This window comes from Pinus tabuliformis, chromosome 3_2 (assembly GCF_031772625.1).
Source record: "Pinus tabuliformis cultivar Carrire ecotype Pingquan chromosome 3_2, CPIR1, whole genome shotgun sequence".
Classification (NCBI taxonomy): domain Eukaryota; kingdom Viridiplantae; phylum Streptophyta; class Pinopsida; order Pinales; family Pinaceae; genus Pinus; species Pinus tabuliformis.
Genome location: NC_142302.1, coordinates 1,269,552,458 through 1,269,561,640, shown reverse-complemented (window position 1 = coordinate 1,269,561,640; position 9,183 = coordinate 1,269,552,458). Strand labels below are relative to the sequence as shown.

The 9,183-nt window shown below is 39.9% G+C and overlaps 1 protein-coding gene across 1 annotated transcript in view; it reads right to left on the bottom strand.

Annotated features, from left to right (window-relative positions):
- Positions 1–264: 264 nt before the first annotated feature.
- LOC149185368 (E3 ubiquitin-protein ligase SINAT5-like) overlaps positions 265–9,183 on the bottom strand; it is a 56,676-nt gene continuing 47,757 nt past the window's right edge. Inside the window, exons 2-3 of the mRNA XM_089417912.1 lie at positions 1,249–1,635; positions 265–1,081 (exon numbers count right to left, since the gene is read on the bottom strand). Of these exons, the coding sequence (XP_089274038.1) occupies positions 761–1,081; positions 1,249–1,635 (708 nt within the window). The 3' untranslated portion in view covers positions 265–760. The remainder of the gene's footprint in view (positions 1,082–1,248; positions 1,636–9,183) is intronic.

Genomic DNA, 9,183 nt, shown 5'->3' with positions numbered 1-9,183 from the left:
GATTTCTGACACAATGACACCCGCACCTAGTGCAGGTGACAACTTGGTTTCTGATCTTTCCGAGTGATTTCATTCATGTCAAAAATATTTGCAGGCATTTTTAATGATAAACACTACGACCCTGCAAATTTTCAACATGTGATCCATGCCTTCATGGTATGAAACTCTCTCCACTGTACTTGAACACAAGAAGCTTTAACATACCAAACACATATCAGTCCTTTCATTCTTTGGCTTGAGAGAACAAAAATTGTGCACTTGACATCAGGAAAAAGTCATTTGTTTATTACCGGTATAAAAGAGTGAGAACAAGTAAATCACGTGTGAAGCTTTTGCAGTCCCCAACAAAATAACAAACCAATTTTACATGATTCTAGCCCCTGACCGTGTGGGTTTGCAGGCTACTGGCCATTGAGGAGAATCGAGCTATACAGATGTCAGAATTCAATAAACAATGGCAATATTCAGTAATGCCATAAATCTGAAAACAAAGGCCATGACACCCACCCATCATATTGTAATAGAAATAGGATAGTAGGCATAGAAAATCTCAAGAATACAACGTGATATTACCTGGTCTGCACTTACCTGAACAAAATCTGCTTCCAACATGCAGAAATTATCTTTATCTTTTTAAGCCAATCCTAAGTAAACTTGCTGCTTTACAAAATAATTCGAATGATGTTTCTGAAGGGATTATTATCTAGAAATAACCTACGCTTTTCTTAATACCCCAGCTAAAAGCGAGCAAGCTTATGCTTCACTGTTCTTTCCAGATTCGCCCAGTGACTCTTAGCTTCAACTCTTTCCTATCTCCACCTGAAAAGAACAATGCCATGTTTCTCTGGATAATTAACCCATCATGGCTCTCGCGGACTTTCCGATGACTGTCTCGGATGCTTCTTGGCACTCCTTGCCAGATCATTTTTCTTCCATTGGCCCCAACTTCAAGGCTATAGCTGAAATTCTTTGCTTCATTGTCATCTCCCATAAAACGCAAAAAAGCCATATATACCGGCGCCATACCTAATTGAAAGGCTTCAAAATGAAGACAAAAGTACTGTCCAAAACAGTGGAAGACCTGCAAATAATCAACCCAGGAATTTTTAAAAAATGGTAGGGGAATAACTAAACAAGACCAAAATATTCAATGGAACAGTAACAAATGTTTCGTTGTGTTAACAAGCAAAAGCAACTTGTAGGATCAGAATAGTGAAAGTAGAAAAAATTCTTCACATTGGTACTCACTGTCAACATCCAGGTGGCATTTTCAACTTCACGTGGATTGGATTTTACATAGCGGTGATTAAAAGTACAACCTGTGTGCATGTCAACTTTGTGATCATCCCTTAGATGTGCCACGAGAGACTGAATATCACCTGCGACAGAACATTCCGATCCTGCATAGGGGCAGTTGTATGGTCTGAAAGAGCATAGGGCCTCGTGTTTAAGTTTGCTGTAGTAGGGAAAAATTTCCGGGCATCCAAGATTGTAATGCTTGCAAGGTAACTCAAGAGATTCCGCCACTTTCTCCAAGGCTAAGCACCTTATGTCTCCAAGCTCTTGTCTGCAAGTAGGGCACTTGTTATGAACTCTTGACTTACAGCTCGAACATAGCGTATGCCCATTATGACACTGAAACATCATATTTAGCAGGAGTCAGAATTAAAAAATAAACTAGTCGAAATGCAAATGTGAAACATGGCAAGATAGAAAGTGAATTTGAGGAAGAACGTGGCAAAATGTCAACCATCCATCTTGGGTGCACTGAAATCTGTTGTTACAAGCTATAAAGACTCCTAGAAAGGCAAATGAAACAACTCTGAATTTATCGAATACATTGCATGCTCAAACTAAAATACTTGATACGGAAATAGGAACCTTAATCTTCGATGATAACAGAGGAGGTAAGACAATATGTATTGAGGACTTTCATGACCCGCCGGAGAAGTAGAATTGTAATTAATTTAACGTTTCAGACAAAGTACATTATTTTGAAATCCTCTCTTTCATACTGAGCATAGACTCGTTTGGTTTCAGAATTCTTCATTTCCATTTTCATGTACCTTAGATTTTTATGTCTTTATTCTCATTGCTGTACCCTTTAATCCCATTGACCGGCTTGTTGCGGTCATTTATTGGATATTAATAAAATTATCATGTCTTATTTTATTATTATTCTACATACAACCTGTAACCTGTAAGTATTCAAAATGTCGTTCAAAAAGAAAAATAAAAATAAATATGCAGAAGAATTATCAGCCATTTATGACAGTATTCTATAGTATGTGAAGGAAAAAAACATTGTTCCTTTTTGTGACGAGATATTGAGCACCAACACTAAGAATTGATCCTTTGCAGTTTGCTTTTGGACTTTTCCCAAAGAAGCATCAACAGAAACTAGTTGCAAATTGAACCTAACATGGAACCAAGAACAGTTGGCACAAAACATGAGATCTACGTCACCAAAGAGCCCAGTAAAAATAAATCTACCATATTCTCTTAAACACATGTACAATAAAGCTACCATATTCTCTTAAACATGTACATCTATCTTCAGCTATACATAAATCAGCAGCCCAATGTTCTCCCAAGGCTAAAAACTAAGTTTTGAAGGATGAACGATTTATCTCAATCTTCACAAATTATAACGAGATAATTATAGGGCTCTAAGCATATCAATAATATGTCTCCCTCTTCAGAATGATGTTCTGTCATAAACTGATCGGCTTGTTGCTTCATTGTATTCTTGCAGCAAGGGTAAGGTTATCCTTCAGAGTAGGAAGAACGTTCTGCACTTCTTGAAGAGACTCAACTGCTGCTGGAACAATGGAGTAAAATCTTTCAAAAACCAAGGTTCATAAACATATAATGCCTTGTAAAAACGTTTTCGCGGTATGATGTTATAGTATACCAGTACCAACCAATCTTTCAAAAACCGAGGTTCATAACCATATAATGCCTTATAAGGAAACCCTTTAGTGGTATAATGTGATATTATACCAGTACCAAACAATGTGAAGCCACTTAAACCACTGTGTCTACTTATTACCTTTATATATTAGGTGGTAACCGTTCAAATATTTGCTAACAAATTTTGTTTTTCCATGAGCTTGAGAATAGTATGTTGTGTTCATGTTGAAGCGTTGAGCAAAGAGATTGGAACAAGAGAGAAAATTGTGCCTGATGCAAGATTATTATGATTATTATATTAAAGAAGATGAATATATATATATGGGGAGAGAGCTTTGGATATAGCAGCATTAATCCCAAAAGTATGAGGGCACGATGCAAGATGAGAATATATATAACTTTGGACATAGCAGCATAACTCCCAAAAGTACGAGAGCATGTCTTAATTCGAAATTAGGACATGTTTTGTTTACTCGTCTAAAGCAACATTACTTGAGTCTACGAATAAGTTTGTACAAATTTAAGTTACAATGGTCATTGTTTTATCATAACTCCTCAAAAACCAATACATTAGTTAGCTGCTTCTATGAAGAACAATTTTTCACATATTAAACATATTAAAGCAACTTCTAGCCACTTTGTGATGAAATTTCTATCTCGTAATGGTGCCATGTTTATTTCATGCTTTACTTGGACACTGGAGAATTCTTCTTCAATATCATCTAACTCAACACTTCACTGATGTGTCATGTTTTCTTGATTATCCACAAAACATGCATTTCATCCAACTTTTCTTTCATTCTTTCTTTTGTTAACATTGCATCAACTGTGGGGTGACAAGAAGGGGAGGGATTCTCATTAATCCTGAAGGAATAACTGTTGATCGTTATGCCTGGGGCTTGGGAAAGAAGACCAACAAGCAAGTGAAATCCTATGGATTATATCTTGGACTCAATCTAGCTCATCAAAAGGAATTAAGGAAATGAATATCTTGGGTGATTCTCTCTTGGTCATAAAACACATGAGCTCTAAGTCTGCATCCCAGAATAACAAGCTAAATCAGATTCTCAAGACAGCCCTTGGCATGCTCCCTCTCTTTGGGAATCTGAATTTTTTTCACATTCTAAGAAGCCTAAATAAGGAAGCGGATATGCACGCCAATATGGCTTGCCTAATGAAAGAAGGTTGCAACAAGGTCAATGAAATTGATGGTTATTTACCCATCCCTTAAATATTTGCATGAAAGTCCCAATTTTGATAATAAAATTCTCCTCCTTCAACAAGGATCATGCCCAAAAGTCAAAAATCATGGTTACAAAGGTTTTATTAATTCCTATTGTCCCTCCTTTCCTCCCCTCGAGCGAAATCATCCTTCCTCCCTGTTTTCCCCTCTCCATTCCCCCCCCCCCCCGCCTCCTCACCACCCTCCACATCACCTCCCCTCTGACCCCCCTCACCCGGCCTGCTCTCTCGCCCACTCAACTCTGCGCCCCCGCCACCCCCCCGCCCCACCCCTCCTCCCCCCCGCCCCACCCCTCCTCCCGATCTCCCTACCTCCATCACATCCTCCCTCCCTATTTGTGCCCCCTCTCCCCTCCCATCTAGCAACATTTGAGTAATACCCTTCCTACTCACTCGACTCGTGGTTGCAATCCTCAATAGGTTAGGCCACTTGGCGCAGAGGAAATGTTAAGTGTGGGAACTCTTCAAGTCGTTCCTCGTATCCAGGTCCGTAGCAGGAATAATCAAGTTATTTCCATGCGCAATCTCTGAGAGAGGGAGCCGCATTTACTTCCCCCAGTATGGATCAGATGGCTCGCGCACGTGAAGGTCAAATTGCTTAAGGCAACAGTCGTTTCAGGTAACACGACAATCACGGCCGAGCAGTGGGATCCCGAAGGTAAGTTTATCGCCTTTCAAAACCACATGAGGCTTCTGTTCAATAAGCTCTATCAATTGTTGAATAATTGTCTTAACCTCTGCAATAGGAATATGAATGTGTCTAACAATACCCAAAGGGTCGTAGGAGAGAGGACTCTTTGGCAGAGTCAGGGTTGTCAGTGGATAATCTTGGATGTTGAGGGTAGATCTTTCCATCAGTCTGGCAAGAGTCAATTGTTGTTAACTTTGGTCGAGCGGGGAGAGTCAATTGTTGGTGAGTGTCAATTGCATACAGTCGAGTCAATTGTTGGGGAGTGTCAATTGCATACAGTCGAGTCCCACTCTGAAAGGACCTGCTACTGCATGTACATCTTGGGTTTTGTTGGGATCTTTGTACGTCCTCATCAATTGGTCCACTAGGAAAGGTTGCTAAGCTTCACAATTAATTGTCCCTCCAGGTAAAATTCCTCTTTGCACAATTTTCCTCTGGACGACATGGAAGCTGGCTCCTGGGGTCACCGAAGCCCGCGCTCTGGTAGGATGGTTGGCCGCTCCAAAATGAAGTGGGAAAAGTGCCCCCCTCTGGCCTCCTACTCCCCTCCTGCTTGTGGGTCTTGTGATAGGGAACACTCACAACTGCGGGAGGGCTTGGCAGAACTTCAGAAAAGTCTTCAGCAACAGAGAGGAGGTCTGTGAAAAGAGAAAAAAAAAATCCCAACAGCTAGAAGATGAGGTCGACGCTCTGAGATGCAAAATCGACGATCTCCAAATTCAGTTGGCAATGCAGAATTCTCAAACAGCTGAGAAACAATTGGCATCGACCTCAACTGACCAACTGACTTTGATGACTAATCTGCTTATCGTGTTTGTTTATCATGTCGAATTTTAAATATATTTTGTTACTATGGCAGTTTTGTAAAGTCTATTTTAGTAAATTTGTAGTCGCTCAGTGGCTTTTTGCAATTTTGAAAGGAAAATGGGCTTGGATAGTCAGTCTGCAAACAAAGGATGCCCATTGATGGCAATGTATATGAATTGTAAGTCTCCCGTTCTTTTTGCCGCGTCCGGGCGTAGATTAATACAAAAATAGTACTCTTTTATGTTAAAAAAAACATTGCATCAACCGCCATATGCATGCCATTTAATTCCTTTTCCGTCAACAAGTCTAAAGAATACATCAGTCATATTTGTAGCAACATTGTCACAAGCAATAAAAAATTGTTTTAGAGAATTGATTCTCTCATTCCAGCAAGTCTTCAAGTGTTGAGCCATACCTTTGGGGGCCATTCCCTTCATGTAGCAGGTCCACAGGTTTGGAACAACCCGAGGGGTTTGAGATTCATGATCGCGAATCTCATGTATACAGGTGGAAGAAATCCCTCTATGCCTTGAAGCAAAACATCCCGGGCATAGTATGAGAGGATTGATAGCTGTCAAATGAATCTGAGATTCACTAAGAGTGAAGTTGATCCAAACCTTTTCTTGAAGGTTGTGGATGATAGACCTCTCATACCGGCACCTTCTGAGGACAACCTATTTCTAACAGGAGCAAACCCTCTCATTTGCAGAAGTAAGAGGGAGTTGGATTCCGGATGTGGAATGGTAAACTGCAAACCCGTGACTACCTCGAGGATCTTAACTTTCAGAAGTTATATGGTAGTGATGCCGAACCAGATTTGGGAAATGCCTCTGAGTCTCATAAACTCATTCGCGTTGATGTTCTTGGTGAATTTCCGTCCGAACATATGATTTGCAGCTAGTATGATGAGCTCATATATGGTTGAGCCTAACTGGATTGGTGACAAGAATCTTTTGAGATATCTTCAAGGCACAATCTCTCATGGATTGAGATACATTGCCTGAAATATGAAGCTGCATGTTTATTCGAATGCTGACCAGGCAAGCAGTGTGGAGGATCTCAAGAGCACTTTTAAGTGTTGATTCTCTTTGGGTTCTGTTCGATATCCTAGATGAGCAGGAAGCAGAAGCCGATTGCTATAAGCACCACTGAGACCACATAGCTACGAGTATGACCTCGTGTGAAGTTGTCTGGTTGCAGAAGCTCTTCAGCGAGCTGTTTGTACACATGATGGATACCACTGTGATCTTTTGTGTCAACCAAGGGGGATTCAATGGTTGAGGAATCTCGTATTCTATGATTGCTCCAGTATATAGACATCAGATACTACCTTCTCTGGGATATGGTACGTCAATGAGCGGGGAGGCTCTATCGCATTGAAATTTGAGACTGATGTGCAGGTCGCAGACATTCTGTCAAAGCCCCGGGGAAAGGTCAAATTTATGACTTTCCCGAACAACTTGGAGTTGTTGAGGGACCTTCTTATGAGGGTCCTTCATGATGCATGCATTGAGCTCTGGGAGCTCGGAGGGGCTTGGGGTACTTACTGGAGCAACACACGACCATAGGGCAACTCACCCTCCCCTAATGGTGCACTGTGTACAGGGTGAATGGCTCAGCCTTCCCCTATGATACCCCGTGGCGACTTAGGGACAAGATGAGTGGTTCTCCTGTCGAGGCATTCTACCCATGCAGTCTGGGACTCATGGGAAGTACCTCTCATCTGGCCAATGAGCAGGGAAATGGGGTTAGAGACCATAGTAGTACTATCGATGGACGCACCATAAGAGCACTCTACTCCTCTTCTCATTGAAAATACTTCTACAATTAAATTGGCCAAGAATCCAAAATTCCATGATCGAACCAAACATATCAATATAAAGTATCATTTTATTTGACATCATGTTGAGGCCAAGACCATTCACCTACGACATTGTTCCACAAATAAGAAAATTGTAGGCATCTTCACCAAAGCACATGGAAGAGAAAAGTTTGAAAGATTCGGAATGATGCTTGGACTTACAAACACCCCTTCAAATTAGGGGGAGATGTTGGACACCTAATCCTCTGGGATTGGACAGAATTTTGTAAATATGTAAATAAAAAATTAGAATAGGAAGAGAGCCTAGAAAGTGAATCCCAAGGGTCACCATTCTGATTGTATATAATTACATTCATCTTAATGAAATGCATCAATTCAAGAGTTACCATCTTGGCCTAACAAAAGCCATAGAGTCTAATGTAAGAAAACTTTTCCTAGCATTCAAAAATGCCTTTTCCTAGAAGAAAAGCTTGAGACTTAACAAAGATCTTGTTCATAGTAGGACCAAAACCCATTCCCTTGAACTATGTTATGAAAAAAAATTGAGCCTAATGGAAATGAAAGGGACCATCGTGCTTCCATAATACAAGATACCAAAATTGAGCAAGGTTCTCATCTATATTCACATTTTGAGTAGCAAGTAGGTCTTTAAATATATTTACATAGACAAGGGCATAAATAAGATAAGAAGACATGAATAATCTTTTGGAACTCTCAAAATTCCCTAATTGCTAGGAAATTTATTGGAAATGATACTAGTAGCCCAGTCAAATATGATTCCTTCCTTAACTGAACGATGGAGAATGTAAAGAACATATGTAGCTACATGTTCTGTAAAAAATTGACCAGCTATTCTTACTAACAACCATGCAAACTCTTTATAGGGGTCAACTAACGTATTTATCTAAATTTGAGCAGCATCCATCAAGGTAGGAGAAGGGTTCTTGGAAAACTTCTTAAAATTTCACTACAATCACCTTGACCTTCGATAAATTCATTTGCCTCAAAGACTTTGAAATCCTTACATGGAGCCGATGTCGTGACATTTTTTTGAAAAGTCTTGGTGTTAAGCACGCAAGATTTTTTCCAACTTCTTCAAGGTGAATCACCCTTTTATCCTTATCAAACTTTGTTTCCCACCATGAAACAAGGTATGTGAATTCAAATACTTCAAGCATACAACCTATCAAGCCCCACTTCAGCCAAAAAAGAAAGTCAATGAAGACAAGCCTCTCATTTAATGAGCATTGTATTTGGCAATCACCACTTAGCTTGTTCAATTGTAAGCCCTTTGGCGAAAATTGCATCGCTTATAACCAAGCACTTCTAAAGAGGAGCATTGTTAATGCAAGAGACCTTTTCGATGCTTGGATCCATATTGGCAAAGTAGGGCTACATTGAAAGTGAAATCCAACATGGACAACATTAAGAGGTTGATATATTGAAAAGGTTCAAGAGCTCATTACTAAAGACCCCCATCTGCTCAGTAGTGAGAATAGAGGTCAAATTATTCGAAAGGATTCAAAAGGCATATGTGGGATAATGGGTATTATTGGTTGAATACCAAGCCTATTTTAAATGTTTGATTGAATAAAGCATGGAGGTTGGCTTCTAATCATATTGCTTGGTTATATCAGTTCCAAACTATATGAAAGCATTATGGTGAAAAGAAAAGGACATTACTTGCTTGATCCTATATTTTAGGCAA